The sequence below is a fragment of the Cetorhinus maximus genome, chromosome 29, assembly GCF_964194155.1.
Source record: "Cetorhinus maximus chromosome 29, sCetMax3.hap1.1, whole genome shotgun sequence".
Classification (NCBI taxonomy): Eukaryota; Metazoa; Chordata; class Chondrichthyes; order Lamniformes; family Cetorhinidae; genus Cetorhinus; species Cetorhinus maximus.
The window spans coordinates 13,175,656-13,200,237 of record NC_135907.1 but is presented as its reverse complement, the minus strand read 5'-3'; the positions used below and the strand labels follow the sequence as shown (position 1 = coordinate 13,200,237).

Here is a 24,582-nt window from a genome sequence, read left to right as displayed (position 1 = left end):
TGAACATGTTTTGTCATTTTATAAACTGAAAATATATTCACTTTCACTGAATAATGTGTAATGTTGTCTTTCAGCTTCATTGACAGGCTTCGCGAGTCCTCCCACTGCATCCCCCCCACTAGCAGTTCAGCTGCTCACAGCCGGACCATGAGTGACTCTGGGGGGAGAAGTGTGTGAGTGTGTGTGTGTGTGTGAGAGAGTGTGAGTGTGAGTGTGTGTGTGTGTGTGTGAGAGTGTGTGTGTGTGTGTGAGTGTGTGTGTGTATGTGAGAGTGTGTGTGTGTGAGTGTGTGTGAGTGTGTGTGTGTGTGTGTGAGTGTGTGTGTGAGTGTGAGTGTGTGTGAGTGTGTGTGTGTGTGTGTGTGAGTGTGAGAGAGTATGTGTGTGTGTGTGTGTGTGTGTGTGAGTGTGTGTGTGTGTGTGAGAGTGTGTGAGTGTGTGAGTGTGAGTGTGTGTGTGTGTGTGTGAGTGTGTGTGTGTGTGAGAGTGTGTGTGTGAGTGTGTGAGTGTGTGTGTGTGTGTGTGAGAGTGTGTGTGTGTGTGTGTGTGAGTGTGTGTGTGAGTGTGTGTGAGTGTGTGTGTGTGAGTGTGTGTGTGAGTGTGAGTGTGTGTGAGTGTGTGTGTGTGTGTGAGTGTGAGAGAGTATGTGTGTGTGTGTGTGTGTGTGTGAGTGTGTGTGTGTGTGTGAGAGAGAGTGTGTGTGTGAGTGTGTGTATGTGTGTGTGTGTGAGAGTGTGTGAGTGTGTGAGTGTGTGAGTGTGAGTGTGTGTGTGTGTGTGTGTGTGCGTGAGTGTGTGAGTGTGTGTGTATGTGTGTGTGAGAGAGTGTGAGTGTGAGTGTGTGTGTGTGAGTGTGTGTGTGTGTGTGTGAGAGTGTGAGTGTGTGTGTGTGAGTGTGTGTGTGTGTGTGTGTGAGAGGCAGGGCCTTTCGGAGCCTTGTGCAGACTCTCTCCCACACTCGCGGAGCCCTCCTCCATCACACTCATCTCACTGCCCCGAGCATTTTCAATGCTTCCTGCTGGGGTTCTCTCTCAGTTGTCCCTCGGAGCTGACCTGCATCTCCGCCTGCCCACTGATCACACTCCCATGCGGCACCTCTGCCCGTCCGACACGAGGGCTCCGCTCACTTTCGATTTCGACAACGATGGTCGTAGTCAGATTTTTGCTCAACTCCCCCCATCCTTTCCCCTCCTCTAGTCACCCATATCCTTTCCCCCATCACTGTCAACCCCCCCTGACATCACCTTCTACCTCCCCACCAACACCGACCAACCCGAACCCTTGTCTTTCCAGGATGTCCAGGTGAACGTGCACATTCCCTACCTTCCTGAGAGTCCCACCCCCATCCACATTGACCTCCCTGACCTCCTCCTTCCTACCCTCAGGGTCCGTGTCTGCCTCCAAGTCCCCACCAACCACCTTCGCTGTCCCTTCTACCGCCAGTGACACATCCTCACCTTCGCGGCTCCCTCTGCCTCCTCACATACTCACTATCGCTTCCTACCACACCTACCTCAGTTCGCTTCCCAGGAGGCAGTCATTGACTCCACAGGCCCCTCCCTTGCATATTTACCTGGACTTCCCCCCTCCTTACTCCCTCCTCCACCATTACTCCTCCCCATCTCCAGACAGATAGAGAGAGAGAGACAGAGAGAGAGAGACAGACAGGCAGGGAGAGAGAGATATACAGGCAGACAGAAACAGGCAGACGGACAGAGACAGGCAGACGGACAGAGACAGGCAGACGGACAGAGACAGGCAGACGGACAGAGACAGGCAGGCAGGCAAACACTTAGGAAGGGAATTCCGGGGGTTTAAAAGACTAGGCAACTGAAGGCACAGCCACAAATGGTGGAGCCATTAAAATCAGGGATGCTACGGAGACAAGAATTAGATGAGCGCAGATATCTTGGAGAATTGTGGGGCTGTAGGAGATGACTGAGATCAGGAGGGGAGAGGCCATGGAGGGATTTCAAAACAAGGATGAGAATGTTAAAACCGAGGTATTGCGTAACCGGGATCCCATGTAGATCAGCGAGCAGGGCAGTGATGGACGAACTGGATTTCACGTTGAGTGTGAGGTGACAGGCCACAGAGTTTTGGACGGCCTCAAGTTTACAGAGGGTAGAGCGTGGGAGGCCAGCCAGATGCACATTAGGATAGTCAAATCTAGAAACAACGGTCTTCGTTCTGTGTCAGGCAACTAGGGTGGCAGAATGAAGTGAGTGACTGAGTCACTACTGGAAAGAGAAGTGGTTTGGCAGTTTTACACTGACGTGGCAAACAGGAAACCGAGGCTGGTTCTGTACCCTGCCTGCTTCCTGTTTCACAGTGACGTTATACACCGCCTGCTTAAATTGTACAATTGGCTTCGAACATTACCGCCATGCAAGAGGAGATTGGGGGAGGGGAAATTCTCCCGCGGCCAGTAACACCGACAAACAAAACCACCCTGGAAACCCAATACTGGTTCGGCACCCCTGAAAAAATAAACTTTCGTTTTTTTTTTAATGACTTTCAAATATTTTTGAAAAAGGCACTTTGAGCAAGAGAAATAGGGGCGGGGTGGGATATGGGAAAGAACGTCTTCTCTTACGCAGTGAGCGGGAGTGACCTGGGATTCGCTGTCTATCGAGGGTGATGGAAGCAGAGGCAATGGCTGATTTCAAAGGGGAATAGGACGGACACTTGATGGGGGTGTACTTGCAGGGGTTAGAACAGGGGGATGGGGCTGATTGACTTGCTCTGCAGCCTGGACTCAACAGCCTGAACGGTCACCTTCAGCGCCATTATGATTCTAGTTATACTGCGCCTGTCACTCTCATCACCAATTCAGGTGGTGGCCGATTCAAATCCCACTCCAGACACTTGGGCACAAACTCCAGCCTGACACCCCCCAGTACAATACTGAGGGGGTGCTGCACTGTCGGGGGTGGGGGTGCCGTCTTTCAGGTGAGGAATTATACAGAGGCGCGGCTGACACTCTCAGGTGGCCGTAAAAGATCCCACGGCCGCTATTCCGGAGAAGGGCGAGGCAGTTTGCCCCAGTTTCCTGGCCGATATTTATCCCTCTACCAACATCACGGAGACAGAAGGTCAGGTCATTATCACCTTGCTGTTTGCGGGGGGCTTGCTGTGCACAAATTGGCTGCCGTGGCACAACAGGGCCTACCCACCAAAAGTATTTCGTTGGCTGCAAAGCGCTTTGGGTCACCCTGAGATCATGAAAGGCGCTATATAAATGCAGGCCCTTCTTCACTCACATGGAATTCACGCGTGTGTGTGTTGTGTTAGCCGAGAAGTTGGCCCATTTAAAATAAACGCGTGAACATTTAAATAAGCCCACAGAAGTTTACGGCATAATAAATGCCATTCGGCCCATCATGCTTGTGCCAGCCCTTCACTAGAGCAATCCAAATCGAAGCCCATTGCCAGTCCTGCCCAAGAGGAGTAGTGCCATGAAAAAGTGCTTTAAGAATCCACCTGATAATATCACCACAGTACTTTCCAGACTACTATTCTTAATTAAAGGTGTTGTAACCCCCATCCCAACAATCCTTAGTCCCAACTCCCCACAATCATGTCCTCTGTGCTTCTGCTCAGCAAGAGGCCCACTGGTGGCCGACAGCTCAACAGTAACCCTCATGTAAACATCCAAGGGCTTGACAGGGTCGGGAAAAGGCAGAAGGAGCATCCAGGGAGTCGGCAAAGTCAAAGGTCAAAGCCAGGGACAGATGTGGATCGTTGGAATCTTGGGGGACAGAATCCCAGGAGGCAGGAATCCAGCGAGTAAAAGAACCGACTGCAGAGATTGGTCGGTGATCCAGTGTTGAGAGGGAAGGGAGAGCGTGTGACGAGGTGTCCGGTGTCCGGCATGAGGAGATCATCAATTCACTTCATGCCAAGCATCTGTTTACTGTCAGTGGGACAGCCTGTCGCAAACGTTCAGCACAGCCCCATCCCCTCCCCCGCCATTGTGTGTGCTCGCCCAGCCTCCAGCACACCACACGCCCAGCATTGTATTAACTCACTCAACCCCCTGCCAGGCTGCCTGCCCACCAGCTTCCACTCCCCCCACCCCCCTCCCAGGCCCATTGTAGCCACTGTCAGATGGTTTAACTGCAGTTCTCTCCACACTTAATAAGCTCAAATCCTTCCTGAAGGAGCACCGTGTAAAATGTCTTTTGTCACTCATGCCTTTGAGAGACAATGGCTGGTTCCTCATTGGACGGGTTAATGCACAAACTTGCTTTATTTCCCATTTCCTCATATGGCCCAGTTTTGTATCCTCCACTATCATTTCAGGTCTCCTAACAACATCGTTCAACGGGGACAAGGAGCAGGTGAGAATCCAAAATACAGCCACAAAGGCATAAAAAAAAAACCTATGAGCCTCCTGTGTTCGTGCTGATTGTTACTACCTGAGATTAAGAATTGAAAATTCCTGGCACCATAGCTGTATATTTCAGTCACTTAGAATAGCGCTAAAAAGAGAGACACGTTGTTGAATCTTTTTTCATCTTGTGCTCATCAGGACAAGTGCAAGAATGTCAAATTTCAAACAATCACAACAATTTATACTACAGGAGAAAAGGGTGCTGATTGGCTGGCAAGTTGACTCTGATTGGCCAAAACATTGTGATGGAGAAAGCAATGCGGAACTAAAGGCTCCCTAAGCTCCCGGGTAATTCAAAAAAGTTCCAAGGCTCCTTGAGGATGGGTCCCTGTGTGTTGCTTCCAGCAAGTGTAAATGAGCCACATCATGAGCTTGACTGATTATCTTAAATTGGTTGTTAGTGTAGCTATTAGCGCACTCAGGATTGTTCAGCGAGTGCTGCCCAATCACAAATCATATCTAACAGTAGGCGTTTTGTTTTGTTCATTTGCTCATGAGTGCAAGATGAACAGCTTAGGCAATATGTCTCTCTTTTCAGCAATCTTTAACTTTACATTTACACAGTGACGTTCATGAAATAATGGACCAGTCGACCACTGGCTCCAGACAGTCCTGTCAAGTGCAGACGAGGGGCAGGATTTGGGGTTTTTGGTCGGGTCCGAATTCAGAGTCAAATGAGGGTCCCAACCCCGTCTCTGCGTAAGAAACGGTCACCCAGCAGTGATTTTCCCCACATTGACCAATAAAGTGGCCTTGGGGCGAGCTCGCCCTCCAACTGAGGAGGTCAAGCTGACCTCCAGCTCAGGAGGAGCTGCAGCCTGCAGTTTGGGTAAGAGGGAGAGAGAGAGAGTCTCCATCTGGAAGGGCCCTCTCACCAACTTTTCAAACTTTTGAACTAAAAAATGGACACAGCTGCCGGGCACCAGTATGGAGGGGGAGCCCCTCTACAGGACAGCCTGTGGCCGTAGCGTGGACAGGGAAACAGGGGAGACCTCATCGCCTGCCGGGAGCGCTAGCCCCTCAGTTTGCCATGGTGCCGCCTTTCAGGATTAAATCAAAGCCCCGTCCGCTCTCGAAGACGGATACAAAAGATTGCATCGCACTATTTCGAAGAGGAACAGGGGAATGTTCTCCCCTGGTCTCCTGGTCAATATTTATCCTTCGAGCAACATCATTAGATTACCTGGTCTTAATTGCATTGCTGTTTGTGGGAGCTTTCTGTATGCAAATTGGCCGCCCTGTTTCCTACATTACAGCATGACTACAATTCAAAAACTACTTCATTGGCTGCAACGAATTGGGACGTCCTAAGGTTCTGAAAAGCACCGTGTAAATTCAAGACTTTCCTTCCTTTTATCTGCTGAGCCCCGAGTCAGATGTTTAAGGGTTCGAACCCCTTTGAAGACAGTACTGGCCAGTGGTGACCAGAACGCTGGATCTGTTAACTGGCTTTATGACCAGTCGAGGTAATTGCGTCTGATGGGGAATGGTGACCTCTGCCTCCCATCCCCACCCCTTCCCCCCATCCAATCATGGGTGGTCTTATCCTTTGCTGCAGGGGAAAGATGGTGGCGTAGCGGTAATGTCGCTAGACTAGTAATCTAGAGGCCCAGACTAATGCTCTGGGGACATGGGTTCAAGTCCCACCAAGGCGGCTGGTGGAATTTAAATTCAGTTAATAAATCTGGAATACAAAGTTAGTCTCAGTAATGGTGACCATGAAACTATCATTGATTGTCACAAAGACCCGTCTGGTTTTTTGCCATCCTCACCTGGTCTGGCCTACATGTGACTCCAGACCCACAGCAGCAATGTGGTTAACTGCCCTTGGAAATGGCCCAGTTCAAGGGCAATTAGGGAGGGGGCAACAAATGCTGACTTGGCCAGTGATGCCCACATCCCATGAAAGAATAAAGGAAAAAAAAAAATCTTCCTAGGAGAAGGCATTTCGAAGACAAAAACAACGAAGAGGACAATGGAAAATCACCACAGCTTCTCTCATGAAGTGGCTCAAGAGTTGCATGTATGAGGCGTGCATTGAATTTACAGAACAGAGCAGGGTGATTTATCCACACCCAGTGTTGGTGCTCCACACGGACCCACCGTCATCTCTCTGCAGATCCTTCTACTACTCTGTCCCTCGACGAGCTTAAATCTCCTTAAATACATCGACACCATTCATCTCAGCTACACCATGGCCAGTATATTCTATGGAATTCATTGCCACAGAAGGCTGTGGAGGCCAGGTCATTGAGCATATTTAAGACCGAGATAGATAGGTTCTTGATTGGTAAGGGGATCAAAGGTTACGGGGAGAAGGCGGGAGAATGGGGTTGAGAAACTTATCAGCCATGATTGAATGGCGGAGCAGACTCGATGGGCCGAATGGCCTAATTTCTGCTCCTATGTCTTATGGTCTTATATTACGGTCCCACCGAACTGAACAGAGACTTAAATGTCTCGCCGCATCCACCGGTGAGGGGGAGACACGCCACAGCGAGGCCATTACACCCTGGCCCCTGTGGTGACAAGCTCCATATTCTAACCACTCTCTGGAGCGATAGATTTCTCCTGAACGCTTCGGTGGATTTGTTGGCGAGTGGCTTTTACTTCTGACCCCTGCTTTTGGGTTTTCTCACTCGGGACTGGAGTTAAGATCCGGGATGGAACGGAGGGAGCCGACGAGACCAAGGAGCTAGAAGGCAAACAAAAGCGCGGTCGGAGAAGCAGGTGTCCGGGGAGCTTTTAAAGGGAGGCGAGTGGCGGCAGTGTGTCGGGATTTAGGAGAAAATGCAAGCGTGAGGGGTGGTGGGGGGGTGGGGAGGGGAAAGCTAGGCCCCCTGCAAAGCAGGGCTGTCTGGTGGACCCAGACCCAGCCCCTTTGAACTCAGAGGCTGAGTCAATAGGCATTCTGGTCAGACTCCAAACATCCACTCATGCCAAAACAAAAACAGAAACAGAAATCCCTGGAAAAACTCAGCAGGTCTGGCAGCATCGGCGGAGAGGAACACAGTCGACGTTTCGAGTCCTCATGACCCTTCAACAGAACTAAGTAAAAATAGGAAAGGGGTGAAATATAAGCTGGTTTAAGTGGTGGGGGGGGGCGTTGTTGGGACAAGAAGCCAGTAATAGGTGGAGATAACCAAAAGATGTCACAGACAAAAGGACAAACTCATGCCGTTTTGTTCCTGCACTCCCATGGGGATGGGACTACGTTCGCCAACCCTTGGGCGGACGCACTCGCTCAACCCGTCCGTCTGCCTGCTCCCATCCAGTGGTTAAAGCAGACTTGGAAAGCATCACCCGATCGGACGGTGTCGGTGCAGACTCGATGGGCCAAAGGGCCTCTGCTGCCCTGTGCGATTCCGGACGATGGCTGAGTGTCAGTCAGACGGCCCTCACCTCCACCTTGGATATTCAGCTTAAAACAAGTGCTGAAGGGGAAAATGGGAAGCGACCAACAATTTATTTAATGATTTTTTTCTCCCAGGTTTGCTCGCCCCGCAATATCACTGCAGAACGATCAGAAACTTCTTTAGCCAGAGAGTGGTGAATCTATGGAATTCATTGCCACAGAAGGCTGTGGAGGCCAGGTCATTGAGCGTATTTAAGACCGAGATAGATAGGTTCTTGATTGGTAAGGGGATCAAAGGTTACGGGGAGAAGGCGGGAGAATGGGGTTGAGAAACTTATCAGCCATGATTGAATGGCGGAACAGACTCGATAGGCCGAATTCTGCCTATTTCTGCTCCTATGTCTTATGGTCTTATGATCAGTGGTTCCTTGGAGGCTCCAGGGAAAACCCGGGAGCGTCAGAAAACCTAAGGGAAACAGCGAAGGACACAAGTCTACATGGCAGCACTCAAGAGCCGCCTTTGGCTCTCTTGTTTCAAATTAAACTGCAGCAGGTCGGGACTGTAAGGAAGCGAGATAAGTGTGGGAGAAGCGAGGGTGGGAGACTGCAGTGTCATTGTCGGAGGCCCATTCCCCCCAGGATCCTTTAAGACCAAGCGAGAACTTTAGACAATATTGGAGCGTCTTACAAAGAGGTTGATTTAGTCACAGGATATATGTGAGTCATCAGCTGTTCTGGCTTTAGTTCTGAGAGATGTTTGTGAATCCCTGAACAGAGAATTAAAAAAACCCCCATGATTGAATGGGAAAACTGTGGGAACATTGATCTTTTGGATCAGAATTCTTTGGAGGGTTGGGGTGGGGGGGCAGTATGAGGCAGCCAAGCAGGATCGAGCCAACAGAATAACCACAATCATCATCTTGCTCAGACCTGACCTGTATAAAGCCAAGAGGAAGTGGAACTGAGGGAAGTTTAAAAAAAAAGGTCCATTTCCTCTTTCTCTACATACTTCATACCAACTCAGAGAGGAAGTGGCGTGACCACATTCAGCAGACACATAAACCAGACCAATTATTTATGGCCCTCCCCACCCCCCACCCCCCACCGATGTAAAGCAGCATTGGGTTTCTGGGCCCTCTACATTGATTTCCACATTCAGACATCACGAATTGGGAGAAGATATTAACCCACAACCCCATAGTGAACTAGGCAAGATAATATCTCCTTGTCTGGATTTGTGCAGCTCCAACCACACTCAAGAAGCTCAACACCATCCAGGGCAAAGCAGCCCCGCTTGATTGGCACCCCATCCACAAACATTCACTCCCTCCACCACCGGCGCAGCAGTGTGTGTACCCTCGACAAGATGCGCTCCAGCGACTTGCCAAGGCTCCTGCGACAGCACCTTCCAAACCTGCGACCTCTACCACCTGGGAAGGACAAGGGCAGCAGATCCACGGGAACGCCACCACCTGCAAGTCCCCCTCCAAATCACCCACCACCCTGACTCAGGAATATATCGCCCCACGTTCCTTCACTGTCGCTGGGGCAAAGTCCCTGAACTGCTGCCCGAACAACACCTACACCAGGAGGACTGCAGTGACTCATCCAGATCGCTCACCGCCACCTCCTCATTTTGGGAAAATGACAGCATTGCAAGCGATGCCCATGTCCTGTGACGGAATATCCAATAAGGCAGTTAAAAATGGAGCAGGGGGCGGGCTGGACTTACCCTTCATGGCTCTTCACTCAATCTAACTCACAGCGATATTAAAGCGGGCAGGGTCCTTCATTAAGTGTGTAGGTTGAACTCCAATGACGTCACTGGGGCCTAGTCTGCCATTTTAGCCTGAGGCCTGAGCAGCAGTTGGCTTGCCCTGCCAGACCAAACCTCCCAGGAACAGGAGGCGGGGCCAGAGGATGCCCAGAAACGCGAGTTTTTAATCACTTGGTGGATTAGGAGGAACAGGGAGTGCTCTCCAGTCCTGCAAAGAACCTCCAGGCGTCCCCGAGTGACCCAAGATTCTCCCCCACACCAGCCTTACAACCCTAACCAAATCGTTATAATGGATTGTCCATTACATCTTCCGCCCACCTTCCCTTCTCCAAAGACACAGGAACCCCCGTACAGCTGGGGTGGAAATAACTCGCAGCCATTGTCTACAAAATACTTCATGAAGAAAGAAAGAATATACTTGCATTCATATAGCACCTTTCACAACCTCAGGACCTCTCAAAGGGCTTTACAACCAATGAAGTATTTTTGAAGTGTTAGGAAACGTGTCAGCCAATTTGTGCACAGCAAGCTCCCATGAGCAGCAATGCGCTAATGACAACATTGTGCTTTTTGTGATGTTGATTGAGGGATAAAGATTGGCAAGATGCTTCTTTGAAATAGCCCAGTGAGATTTTTTTACATATATGTGTGAGGGGGCCGACGAGACCTCAGTTTGAAGTCTCATCCCGAAAGATGGCACCTCTGACCGAGCGGCACTCCTTCAGGAGCACTTGGTTTTTTTGTGTTCAAGGGCAGAATTTAGCCCTTGTCGGGCGGGCGGGAAGCTGGACGGCCATTTCTCGCTGGCGGGCCAATTAAGGCCCACCCAGCATGAAACGCGAGGGTCAGCGCTCAGCGCTGCCTATGAGGGTGGGGAGGAGGAGGGCGAGTGGGGCCAGCGCAAGTGCACGCTCGAGAGTCTCCCTGAGGCACAGAGCTGTCACATGATATGATATTAATTTATTTATTTTATTTTATTTTTATTTGCTTTTGGAAACCATATCCCACCCGTGGATGAGGTTTCCAAAAAAAGTGCGCAAAGGCCGCTTGACCTTTTCGCCTGTCCGCCCACCGTACGGTTGTGGGGGGGCGGCAAAAAAGGTCAGTCAATCAAGGCTTTAATGGCCTTAACAGGCCTTTGATTGTCGGTGGGCGCACTGCCGATTCCTGCGCGCGCCCGCCGACCGAAATATCGCGCAACCACGTGTTGACGTCGGCGCATGCTCATCCGGCGCCAACACGCGCGTCATTTTGCGCTCGAGCAGGTCAGGCGCGCGCCTGCCCACCCAGGTAAACATTTTGCCCCAAGTGTCTGCAGCGAGTCTCGAACTCCAAACTCGCTGATTCGGGCAGGAACGCTGCGTGGCCGAGTGGCAATGGCTAGCAGAGGAGAAGCTGGCCCTGTAAAGACTCTGCAATAAATATTACAAGGCTTTTTTTGGGGGGTTTCCATCCCCTTTCTTCCGAAGACCATCACAAAAATGCATGGGACAACAGCCTCGGAGCTGCCCGTGCCCAGCTGAGGTTAGGGTTCCCTCCCACTTTCTGATCATCTGCAGTGACTGATGCGACATCGCCCCATGACTGCCAAGGGGGAAATGAGGTGGGCTCAGACTGCAGGAAGACTTCAAAGTGCAGCTGCCGTCTCTCATGCTCGCCCACTCTCAACAGCAGCTTCGAAGCCAGACAACTGAGCCCCCGAGGTAGAAATTAAGACTCTGATGTGGGTCTCTCTTGTGCATCTTTTAGAATATATCGTGGGAAGGTGGGGGGCGGTGCGTGTTAGGATCGAAGACGTGTAGAAATTTACAGCACAGAAGGAGGCCATTCAGCCCATCCTGTATGTACCAGCTGAAAAAGAGCTATCCAGTCTAATCCCACCTTCCAGATGTTGGTCTGTTGTCTTGTAGGCTGGAACACAAGAAGTAGGAGTAGGAGTAGACCACACGGCCCATCGAGCCTGCTCCGCCATTCAAAACAATCATGGCTGATCGAGCGCTTCAAATCCACTTTCCTGTCCACTCCCCCATATCCTTTAATTCTCTGAGACACCGAAAATCTGTCCATCCCAGTCTTAAATGTATTCAACGCATCCACAACCCTCTGGGGTAAGAGAATTCCAAAGATTCACAACCCTTTGAGTGAAGTGATTTTTCCTCATCTCAGTCCCAAATGATCGGCCCCTTATCCTGAGACTGTACCCCCCGTGTTTTGGACTCCCCGACCAGTGAAAACAATCTCTCAGGGCCTACCCTATCAAACACCCTGAGAATCTTGTAGGTTTTAATGAGATTGCCTCTCATTCATCTAAACTCCAGAGAATATAAGCCCAATTTACTCAACCTCTCATCATAGGACAACCCCCTCATCCCAGGGACCAATTTAGTGAACCTTCACTGTACTGCCTCCCAGTGCAAATGTATCCTTTCTTAAATGTGGAGACCAAAACTGCACACAGTATTCCAGATGTGGTCTCACCAAAACCCTATACAACTGTGGCAAGACTCCTTTATTCTTGTGCTCATTAATGAGTTGACATCTCTAAGACCAATGCAGCTCTCCACAGAAGAAGTGAGCAACCGATGACGAAGGAATTTGCACCTTCCACATCCTCGGGCCAGCCCAAAGCAAGTTGCAGCCAATGGGTGTACCTTCAAAGTGGAGTCACTGTTGTAACACGGGTAAAAGCGGAGCCATTTTGCGCACAGCAAGATTCCAGAAGAAGCAATAAACTGAATACCTGGGTTAATATGGTTTCATTTTAGTGGCATGAACGGAGAGATAAACATTGATCAGGATGCCAGAATGCCCAGTTCATATATGTTCACATGGATTTTCACTTTAACAGTTCCTTCTAAAGTCAATGCAGCAGATTTTCAGCTGAGAAGGGTACAACACTGTTACAATTATGAGGTTTAGAAGGTCGCTGTGTTTTTGGACTGTACCTTTAATTGAAGGAGATTATGTGACCTGTTCAGAAGTCTGCCTGACAGCCAGCCTGGCTGATTTGATTGTTAGAGGTTAAAGGGAGCACAGGTTGTTTTACTGGGAAGAAGGTACAAGGTGTTTACACAGGGAGATAATGGCAACAGCCTGTGGGCTAACAGTGGATGAACTGTGAGTCTTCAAAGTCCCAGAAAAGTGTCAGGTTGTAAATAGTTGGGCTTTAAACTGCCCACTTACTTCCAAGATAGAAGAGAGTTGGGGCCTCAAGGATAACTAATCGACATTTCTGCCTGGATACAAGGCCCACGTGATTCACATTGCCATGAAGATGGACTTCAAGAGTGGAAGGGTCTAAGATATCCTTGAAAACTTATAGACAAGGTCAGTCTGCCAGGGAGAAGGAGAGCAACTATAGGGAAGCACAACATTGTGGTTCACCATGCAGTAATGTGGGTGGGAGCTCGCGCTCAGATTGGAAAGGCCAAATTTACTAGGAGTTAAAATGAGGCTGGAAGATTCACCAAGCTTGTGCTAGATATGAAATCCCTGGGGGAAAAAACCTCACTGTGAAAAACAGTTCTGAGATTAAACGTTCCCAGACTGAGAAAGGAAGTAAATCCTTGAGAGCTAAGAATCCCATTGGACTGGTTCCATAAGAATTGAATGTTTACTTAAGGAGCAGTGTAAAGTAAACATGTGAAGTGTGCTTTCAAGTGTGCTCAAAGAAAGAAAAGGGCAATGTTCTGCTTTGTGGTTTAAAATACTCGTTGCCGACAAAGATGGTGTTTAGTCAATAGTGCTTTTAGTCTTTTGTTACAATAGAAATCTTAAAATGTGAAATCCTGTTGTAAAGCTATTAATTTTGAATTTCTTTTTTAAAGTCATCAGACTTTTCAGGGATAGTAACAATGTCTTGTTTTTTCCAGCAAAAAGGCAGTTTGTTCTGTTTCCTCGGGGATTCCATCAACCTTCCATTGAGGGGTTAGAAGAAACCCCAGAACATTCACAGGGAAGCTCTTACACCACTTCTTCAATACTGGACTGAGGCAACAACGAACGTGAAATCATGTCCTAGGGCGGGGATTGATCCTGCAACTTCTCACTCTGATGGCAGGGGTCTGCCGTTAAGCCAGAGCTAGCACACTGGGGATTGCTGGCTGGGAAGATGGAGCCAAACGTCTTGGACTAATATCAGTGCCCATTGGGATGCCACGATGAGGGCTGGTGGGGCATTGGGCCTCCGGAACACAGGAACTACCATCGACCAAATCTCCGTCTATTCGAACAGAAAGCGCTGGAAAAGCCCAGCGGGATTGGCAGCATCTGTGGAGAAAGAAACCGAGTTCACATGGAGTCCAGCGTGACTGCTCTCCAGAACAGAAGGAGAAGTCCATCCTTTGAAGAGTCCGCAGTTCCGAAGGAGTCTTGCCGGACTTGAACAGTTAACTCTGCTTCTGTCTCCACGGATGCTGCCAACCCTGCCTAGTATTTTTTTCCCCCAGTACTTTCTGTCTTTAATTCAGATCTCCAGCATTGGCAGTGCTTTGCTTACCCACCTTGTGATTCACATCGACACTGCGATCGTGTGAAATAGGTAAAAGAGTGCAGCTGCTATCGTGCCCAGTAACAGGATATAGCAAGTACGCACAGGGTATGTAAAAGTGAATCTCTTAATGCTTCAGATACTCATCTGTTCCTGTGAAACATGGCTGATAAGAGAAACGGAACATTTTCTGTTTTGACACTTGACTCATCTCAGCCATTACTCACCCATTCTCCTCTTCAACAGCTTTCCTTCCAAAAAGCATTTTTTTAAAAAAATTAAACACACAGAAGAGAAAATATGTCAACCGGTTGGGCTGAAGTAACTTTGTCCTCGAGCCCCCACTGCCACAGAGCGCTGGGGACCCGCGTCCCTCCGATTCTGCTCGCTTCAGGATCCCTGGCCGGAATTTTCCAGCCCCTCACGCCGGAGGGGTCTTCCGGTCTTGCCGGTGCGAACAGAGGTTTCAATGTCTCGCCAGCCCTGCTGTGGGGGTGGTGGTGGGAGGTGGCCGGGGGTGGGGGGGTGCAGTGCAGGGCTGGAAGAATCCAGCCCCTGATTTTCATTGCTGTCCATACCTTCAAGAGCTGGATTTCTCTCCCTAAACCTTCTCTTGCCTCCTTTAAGATGCTCCTTAAAACCTACCAGTTTAACCACCTGTATTAATATCTTTTTAGGTTGGCCCAGTGCCAAATGCTGTCCGATAACTGTGAAGCGCCCCTTACATTGTTAAAGGCGCCAATATAAATGCACAAATACAATCAAAGGTTACGGGGAGAAGGCGGGAGGATGGGGTTGAGAAACTTATCAGCCATGATTGAATGGCGGAGCGGACTCAATGGGCCAAATGGCCTAATTTCTGCTCCTATGTCTTATGGTCTAAGACTTGTTGTTTTTGCATCATGTGACACACCCCAGGATTTGGTAAGTCATAGATTTGCAAGTAAAGATGGATATTGTTCCCTTCGGCAGGCCCTGGTTCACTGAGGAATGAAAAACGACGAGGGAAACCTCCTTCTGCATCATCCAAGCTTAACACAGAGCAAGGTTTCAGGGTTCAAATTCTCCTCCAGTGCCCCTTCCGGCACTCCTGTTCGAGGGAGATGGGGAGACAGTGACGCGGTGGCCATCTCGCTCCAGGTGCCCAGCCGGCTAAAAGCAAAACACTGCGGACACTGGAAATCTGAAACAAAACCAGACAATGCTGGAAAAGCTCAGCAGGTCTGACAGCATCTGTGGGGAGGAAGACAGACTCGAAACGTTAACTCTGTCTTTCTCTCCACAGGTGCTGTTAGACCTGCTGAGCTTTTCCAGCATCTTCTGTTTTTGTTTAAAATCCTCTGCGGGCATGGGTTCAAATCCCATCACAGCAGCGGGTGGAATTTAAATTCAATGAATAAAATGTCTGGAAAATAAGGCTAGTCTCAGTAATAGTGAGCGTATTGTCATAAAAATCCATCTGGTTCATTAATGCCTTTTAGGGAAGGAAATCTGCCATCCTTACCCTGGTCTGGCCTACATGTGACTCCAGACCCACAGCAATGTGGTTGACTCTTAACTGTCCTCTGAAATGGCCCCAGCAAGGTCAGTTCAAGGGCAATTAGGGAGGGGCAACAAATGCCGGCCTTGCCAGCGAAGCCCACATTCCATGAAATTTTTTTTATTAAAAGATGCTGAGTTGCAAGTTTCCACTCGTGATACTTCCACTCCCCACATCAGCTATCCTGTATCGCAAGTCAGGAGAAACTGTTGCCAACAGGAGAGGGGTCGGTAAGCAGAGGATATGAGATGATCGGCAAAATACAAAAAAACGAGGCAACATAAGGAGACATTTTTGAGCACAAGCGAGTTAGCATGGATCTAGAATGTGCTTCTTGATTGGCTCCACTGTAGCTGTTCTAAAAGCTTCTCCGTCTCCCCACAACATTGTACCTTAAGTTCGAGAGAAATTCCCAAAGTATATTGGTTTCGGTTTACAATTGAAAAGTAAATAAAATACATAAAAGTGGCGGCGGAAGCAGATTCAATCATACCTCTCAGAAGAGAATTGGATAAATACTTTAAGTGAAAAAGGAATGACAGGGTTATGAGGGGGAGTGAGATAAATTGGGTAGTTCTGCCCAACAGCTGGCTCAGGTATGATGGGCTGAATGGCCTCCGTTTGTGCAGGGCAATTCTAACAAAATTGCTGAGCTAGTGCTGAGGTAGATCAGATTGTAGTATCCATAGAAACATAAAGCTCAGCATTCTGAACTACTTCAATGGCAAGATCTATATTCATTGATTTTCCTGTCTTCCCTTCGGTCTGCTCGTGATATTACAAAAAGTTTATTTAACATAGAAAATTGAATCATTGAATAATTTGATTTAATTCGGATATGCAACAGCAGCAACTTGTATTTATATAGCACCTTGAAACATAGTAAAATACCCCAACCGTGTTCCACAGGGGCAAAAGCAGACAAAATTTGACACCTGTGGCTACCTGTGTCAGCAGCATCTCAGGTGGTCGCACTCTTGCCTTGCCAGAAGGTTGTGTGTTCAAGTCTTGCTCCAAAGTCTCGAGCACAAAAAAAATCCAGGTCGACACTTCCAGTGAAGCGTCACCGAGGGAGTGCAGCACTGTCAGAGGTGCCGTCTTTCAGATGAGACATTAAATGGAGACCCCCCCATCTGCTCTCTCAGGTGGATGTTAAATAGAAAACACGTGGCACTATTTCGAAGAAGAGCGGGGAAGGTATTCTCGGCATCCTGGCCAATATTTACCCCTTAACCAACATCCTTTTGGTGATGGGAGCTTGCTGTGCCCTGCCATTGACTTTCAAAGGGGATGTTAAACCAAAAACCCAATTTGCTTTCTTAGGAGATCCTATGGCAACTATACAAAGAAGAGCAGGGCAGTTCTCCCTGGTGTCCTGGCCAATATTTATCCCTTAGCTAACAATAGGAAAAAACAGATTACTTAGTCATTATCACATTGCAGATGGTGGGAGCTTGCTATGTGCAAACTGGCTGCCGGGTTTCCTGCATTATGTTACAATTATGAGGTTTATGACATTGGTATGTTTTGGGACTGTGCCTTCAATTTAAAATAAAATTAAGGTGGGGGGGGGTGGGGTCAGGAGGCCTGTTCAGAAGTCTCCCTGACAGCAAGCCTGGGTGGTTTGGTCTTTAGAGGTTAAAGGGAGCCCAGATTATTTTACTGGGATGAAGATGCAAGGTGTTTACATTTGCTAATAATGGTAGCGCCTGTGTGCCAACAGTAAATAGACTGTGAGTCTCCAAAGTCCCAGAAAAGTGTTGAGAATGTCAGGTTGTAAACAGTTCTGCTTTAAACTGTCCATTTACTTCCAAGATAAGGGAGAGTTGGGGGCCTCAAGGATAGCTAATCAGCATTTCTACCTGGATACAAGGCCCCCGTGGTTCATGTTGCCATGGAGATGGACTTTCATATCCCTGAAAACTCACAGACAAGGCAAGCTTCCAGGATCCGAGAGAGAGAGAGAGTAACTAGAGGCCGGAAGTCTCTTTGGCTCATCCCGCAGGACTGAATGTGGGAGCTCACGCTCAGATTGGAAAGTCTGAATTCATGATGAGTTAAAATGATGCTGAAAAATTCGCCTAGTTTGTGCTAGAGGAAGAACATCAGGGGGAATAAACATCCCTGTGGATGACTGTTCAGGGGTTAAAAGTTACCAGGCTAGGGAAAGAAAAGAGTGGAATTAAACCCTCAGGAGTTAAAGATCACTTTGGACTAGTTCTGGGAAAACTGAAGTGGGATTTTCATTTGTGTTAAAGGCAAAAGAGGAAAGTTCTGTTCGATAGTATGTGTTGCCGGCACAAATAGTGTTTAGTCAATGTTGCTCCCATTTTTGCTTGTTACAGTAAAAGTCTTAAAACTTAATCTTGGTGTGTTATCTTTTCAGCTATCAACTGAATTTCTTTTTGGAAGTTACTGGCTCCTACAGGGATCATAACAATAACAACAGTGACTACGCTCCCACAGTGCTTCAATGGCTATGAAGGGCTTTGGGACATCACGAGATTGGACAAGTTGCTATATAAATGCAAATCTTCCCTTTTGTTGGGTCAGGTGACCAGAGGCTTATTCAAAGAGGCAGGATCTAACACAGCAAAGGTGAGAACTTACTGCTAACAATTTGGGATTTTCAGCTAATTTGAATGAAGTGCAGTTTGACGTTGAATTAAGTAGAGACTGAGCATTCCATCCCAAAAACCAGGGGCGCATTTTGACGTTTGTGTTACCCCAGACACAGCAACGAGGCCCTCCCTTGTTAGTGAAGTGTCTCAGGCAATCTACAGGGCAGCATAGAATCATAGAACGATTACAGCACAGAAGGATGACATTTGGCCCATCATGTCTGTCCTGGCTCTTTTCAAGAGCAACTCAGCCAGCCCCGCACGTCCTTTTCTTTTCAGGTTAATGATCCAATTCCCTTTCGAAAGCCTCGACTGAACCTGCCTCCGCCACACTCTCAGGCAGTACATTCCAGATCCTCACCTCTCACCGCGTGAACAGGTTTTCCCTCGTGCTGCCATCGTTCTTTTGCCAGTCACCTTAAATCGGTGCCCAATGGCTTTCAGCCCTACTGCCAATTGGAACCGTTTTTTTCCTTATCTACCCTGTCCTAATTCTGCTCGCTGGATTGAGGCTTCAAGGTTAGGCCAGGCAGGCATCAGCAAGGGGTGAGGGCGGGGATGGGGTATTTGGAAAGTTTCTGCCGTCACAAATGCAGTTATTACACTACAAATAAAATGACTAACTGAGCCAAATGCTCAGAGGTACTTAGATGTCTAAGCTGATAAGGATTCACTTAATTACCCAAAACAAAAACAAAAATACCTGGAAAACCTCAGCAGGTCTGGCAGCATCTGTGGAGAGGAGCACAGTTAACGTTTCGAGTCCGAATGACCCTTCAACAGAACTATGTAAAAATAGAAGAGAGGTGAAATATAAGCTAGTTTAAGGGGGTGGGGGGGTGGGACAAGTAGAGCTGGATAGAGGGCCAGTGATAGGTGGAGATAACCAAAAGATGTCACAGACAAAAGGAAAAAGAGGTGTTGAAGGTGGTGATATTATCTGAGGAATGTGCTAACTAAGGGTAGAAAGCAGGACAAGCAAGGTACAGATAGCCCTAGTGGGGGTGGGGTGGGGTTAGGAATCAAAAAGGCTAAAAGGTAGATTTTTTGATTCCTTCATCCCACCCCACCCCCACTAGGGCTATCTGTACATTGCTTGTCCTGCTTTCTACCCTTAATTAGCACATTCCTCAGATAATATCACCACCTTCAACACCTCTTTGACCCTTTGTCTGTGACATCTTTTGGTTATCTCCACCTATCACTGGCCCTCTATCCAGCTCTACTTGTCCCACCCCACCCCCCTTAAACTAGCTTATATTTCACCTCTATTCTATTTTTACTTAGTTCTGTTGAAGAGTCATGTGGACTCGAAACGTTAACTGTGTTCCTCTCCGCAGATGCTGCCAGACCTGCTGAGTTTTTCCTGGTATTTTTGTTTTTGTATTGGATTTCCAGCATCTGCAGTTTTTTGCTTTTTTCACTTAATTGCCCATGCTGGTTTTTAAATAGAAATGTAATTAATAGATACTAAAGTGTCTATCATCCAGAAAACCTCTTCTGTATTGTGCACACTTCCTGTGAACACCACACTTGATTCCTGTCACGCTTTCATTGTCACACTTCAACATATCCTCTTCGCAATGCCACACGAGGTCTTCCAGTGGAGTATTGACAAGGCCCTTTGCTGTTTTAAAAACAACATTGTCTACTGAGCTGATAAGTGGCAAGCAGAATTTGCGTGATAACAAGATATGTGATACATGATATCAAGAAACAGCTGAAGGCACTGGATAGCAAAGGCTATGAGTCCTGACAATATTCTGGCAATAGTACTGAAAACTTGTGCTCCAGAACTTGCCGCGCACCTAGCCAAATTGTTCCAGTACAGCTACAACACTGGCATCTACCTGGCAATGTGGAAAATTCCCAGGTATGTCCTGTACACAAAAAGCAGGACAAATCCAACCTGGCCAATTACCGACCCACCAGTCTACTCTCAATCATCAGTAAAAGTGATGGAAGGGGTCATCAACAGTGCTATCAAGAGACACTTGCTTGACAATAACCTGCTCACGGATGCCCAGTTTGGGTTCTGCTAGGGTCACTCAACTCCTGGCCGCATTGCAGCCTTGGTACAAACTGGACAAAAGAGCTGAAATCCAGAGGTGAGGTGAGAGTGACTGTTCTTGACACCAAGGCCGCAGTTGACTGAGTGCGGCATCAAGGAGCCCTAGCAAAACTGGAGCCAATGGGAATCAGGGGGAAAACTGTCCACTGGTTGGAGTCATGCCCAGCACAAAGGAAGATGGTTCTGGTTATTGGAGGTCAATTATCTCAGTCCCAGGACATCACTGCAGGAGTTCCTCAGGGTAGTGTCCTAGGCCCAGCCATCTTCAGCTGCTTCATCAATGACCTTCTTTCCATCATAAAGTCAGGAGTGGGGATGTTCACTGATGATTGCGCAATGTTCAGCACCATTCGTGACTCCTCAGATACTGAAGCAGTCCATATCCAAATGCAGCAAGACCTGGACAATATCCAGATTTGGGCAGACAAGCAGCAAGTAACATTTGCACCACACGAGTGCCAGGCAATGACCAACTCCATCACAAGACAATCCAACCATTGCCCCTTGACATTCAATGGCATTACTAGCACTGAATCTCCCACTATCAACATCCTTGGGGTTACCATTGACCAGAAACTGAACTGGACTAGCCATATAAATACGGTGGCTATAACAGCAGCTCAGAGGCTGGGAATTCTGCAGAGGGTAGCTCACCTCCTGACTCCTCAGAGCCTGCCCACCATCTATAAGGCACAAGTCAGGAGTCTGATGGAATACTCTCCGCTTGCCTGGATGAGTGCAGCTCCAACAACACTCAAGAAGCTTGACATCATCCAGGACAAAGCAACTCGCTTGACTGACACCCCATCCACAAACATTCACTCCCTCCACCAACGACGAAGAGTGCCAGCAGTGTGTACCATTTAAAAGATGAATTGCATAAACTCACCAAGGCTCCTTAGATAGCACCTTCCAAACCCACGACCTCTACCTAAAAGCAGACGCATAGAAACACCACCACTTGTAATTTCCCCTCCAAACCACTCACCCAACCTAACTTGGAACTGTAATCACTGTTCCTTCACTGTCACTGGGCCAAAATATGGGAACTCCCTCCCTAACAGCACTGTGGGTGTAGCTACACCACATGGGCTGCAGCGGTTCAAGAAGGGAGCTCACCACCACCTTCTCGAGGGCAATTAGGGATGGGCAATAAATATTTGCCTAGCCAGCGACGCCCACACCCCACGAAAGAGTTTTTAAAAATTGCGGTTGGTCTTTAATAATATTTATTCTGTAATTTTTATAAATTTAGTCCTTTGAGACTCCACCTACTGTTCAATGCAGTAGGGTCCTCCAAAGGGGATGGGCACAAACCCTGCCCTCTGACCTTTGCTCTTGGTTAGCAGTTAGCTGACCCCCACTTTAACCCTTTCACTCACTGTTATTGGAAAACATCCCCATTCCTGCTGTGTCCATCCCACCACCACCGCAGACCTGACCAAACCAAGGACAAGCTTGAATTCCCTTGATTACAGAAGATTAAGCGTTGACCTAAATGAGGTGTTCAGCATGATTCGAGCCTGAATTCGACAGACTTGTGATCGACAAAGGAGTCGAGGCTTATGGGGGTCAAGCAGCAAAGTGGCGTTAAGGCCAGAATGAGATCAGGCATGATCTTATTGACTGGGCAAGCAGGCTTGCTGGGCTGAATGGCCTACTCCTGTCCTAATTTGTATGTTCTTAAGACTAAGAAGCAATCTAATCGAAGTGTTTAAGATAATTAAAGGGTTGGGCAGGTAGAGAGAAATTATTGTCTCTGGTGTGGGGGGGGTAGTCCATTATAAGGGGAGGAGGCATAACCTTAAAATTATGGGCAGGTAAGGTCAAGGGACTCATTTTTACACAGAGTCTCGTGCTAATTGGGGACTCTCTTCAAAAAAGCTGCTGTGTCTGCACATCCATTGAAAGTTTCCAAAGCTGAGAGATTTTTTTTGCGCCAGACCAGATGCTTACAGAACCAAGGTGGGTCGACAAGAGTTAAGAAACAGATCCCGCGGAACAAGCTCAAGGGGCTGAATGACCTCCTCCTCCAGTTTCCTAAATGCCAAAAGCCTAGGGGGTGCTGGGGGAGTAGGAGGTTCCCCTGGACTTGGGGGACACAGCAGCATTCATCGTGTTTGGAAAGCAGGAGGTCAAAGACAAGTCAGAGAACAGTGTATAATGAAGGCCCCAGGGAGGCTGCAATCTCATTACCACCCACACCAGTTGTCCAAGTGGATCCTGGCTCAAGATGCATTGCACATTAGAAAACAAAACACACTCAATCAAGACCGCCCACCTGCTCCCAAGCTCTTGAAATCCAAGTTTTTAGAAGCAGTTCCAGTCTGGCTTTGTGGAATTTGCGGGTCGTTTTGATGGCGATGAAGATGTCCCTCAATTCCACCTGATGCCCCAGGCGGGCGGCAACCCCGCCCGGCGGCTGCTGGGAGCCGGCGGCTTGCTCCTCCGGCTCATGCTGAGACACCAGGGCTCCGACGTCGCCCGAGATCGCCCGCAGTGGGTCAGCCAGCCCCCGGCCACCACCCAGCGGCTCCTCGCTCAAGTCGGGGCCGCCCGGGGCGGCGGGGAGCCCGCCAGCTTTCACCCTGACCCCGCTCCAGTCCTCACGCCTCTGGCGGTCCACAAAAGCGACCAGCAGGAAAGTCACCGTAGCCCCAGATATTGCCAGGAAGATCTTCTTCAAACAGGGGCGCATTTTTCGCTCTAAGCTCTTAAAATCCCAATTGTAAAAGGTCCAGGCACTGGAATGAAGTCCAATTTAAATGGCATTGACACATCCTCTAAGCCAGTGAATTTAAAGGGGAGATTTTTTATTGACAAACCACGTTTGGCATTCTCCAGAATAAAATCTCCCTCTCCCACAAATACAATTATTCCAGAAAACAACTCGAGGTCTTTGCTTATGTTTCAATAAAATTATAATTTCACCCCCCCACCTCCCCCCCACCCCCAACCTCTCAATGTTCACTCGGTTTTAAGCCAAAGTCGTGCAATTAAAGAGTAAAGCGGTTGTAAATTATCTGCAGCGTCTTGTCTTGGCTCGGTGAATGTAACTGAGCTTTTCCATCCCCGGTCTATCACCTGTCGCCTGCAGCGAGGGTCTGAAATTGTCACAAAACTTCAGAGCACTTCTCCTGTGTCAATTTCGTGAAATAAGAGGAGGGGGCGGGGTTACAATGAGTGACAGGCGAGCTGCACCAATCACAGAGGGCAGGGGGTGGAGTGGCCCCCCTGCCACAACTGAGTGGGAAGCATTTTTTTTTAAATTTTTTAACCCTTTCAGGACTCCTGGCTCTGGCCATGCCTTTGGAGAGCTCAGCTGACTTACCCTTGCCTCTGCTTTTAAGTTCCCTTCAAAGCGGACGGGAAGAGGCAGAAGACAAAGGCAACAACAACAACAAAAAAATTGCTGGAAAAACTCAGCAGGTCTGACAGCAACTCTGGAGAGAAAGACAGAGTTCATGTTTCGAGTCCGTATGACTCTTCTTCAGAGCTAAAGGGAATTAGAAATGTGGTGAAACATAGAGTTTTTAAGGGGTTGGGGGTGGGGGGGGCGTTGTGGAACAGATAGAAGACCAGCGATAGGTGGGGGCAAAGGAGAAATGGCAAAAGATGTCATATACAAAAGGTCAAAGGGTTGTTAATGGTGGTGGTGGTGCTGGCTAAAGGAGGTGCTAATGGTGACATTAAGAGTGGAAAGCAGAATGTGATAATGGCTGGACCACTCTTTCCACTCTTAATGTCACCATTAGCACCTCCTTTAGCCAACACCACCGCCACCACCATTAACAACCTTTTGACCTTTGGTTTATGACATCTTTCGCCATCTCTCCTTTGCCTCCACCTATCGCTGGCCTTCTATCCAGCTTCCCCTGTTCCGCACCCCCCCTTTAAACACTATATATTTCACTACATTTCTACTTCCCTTTAGCTCTGAAGAAGAGTCACACGGACTCGAAACGTTAACTCTGTCTTTCCCTCCACAGATGCTGTCAGACCTGCTGAGTTTGTCCAGCGTTTTCTGTTTTTATTATAGGAAAAGACAGACATTTCATTAGCCAGAATTTGCTCGTAAAAGGGGGACTTGCCATGCTGGGAGCCCAAAAAGCAGTTGCCAACGGTGATTAAATATATTCCTGGAGGTTTCATCCAATGACTTGCCCCCACGCTCCCAGCCATTAGTCGGCCAACACATCCATCCTTGTGACTTCACTGCCTTCCTACGCCAATTGGAAAGCAAAAAGACTCATTACCCAATTGGGTGATGCTTGACTGTCAACCAAACAGCCTTTTCCCCCCCATTTTCAATATTCTTATATCGGATGGAGAAAT

General features: G+C 48.3%; 1 protein-coding gene across 1 annotated transcript in view; it reads right to left on the bottom strand.

Moving 5' to 3' along the window:
* LOC144669269 (beta-1,3-N-acetylglucosaminyltransferase lunatic fringe-like) overlaps positions 1-23,051 on the bottom strand; it is a 51,096-nt gene extending 28,045 nt beyond the window's left edge. Inside the window, exon 1 of the mRNA XM_078531596.1 lies at positions 22,529-23,051. Coding sequence (XP_078387722.1) covers positions 22,529-22,945 — 417 coding nt within the window. The 5' untranslated portion in view covers positions 22,946-23,051. The remainder of the gene's footprint in view (positions 1-22,528) is intronic.
* Positions 23,052-24,582: the final 1,531 nt, after the last annotated feature.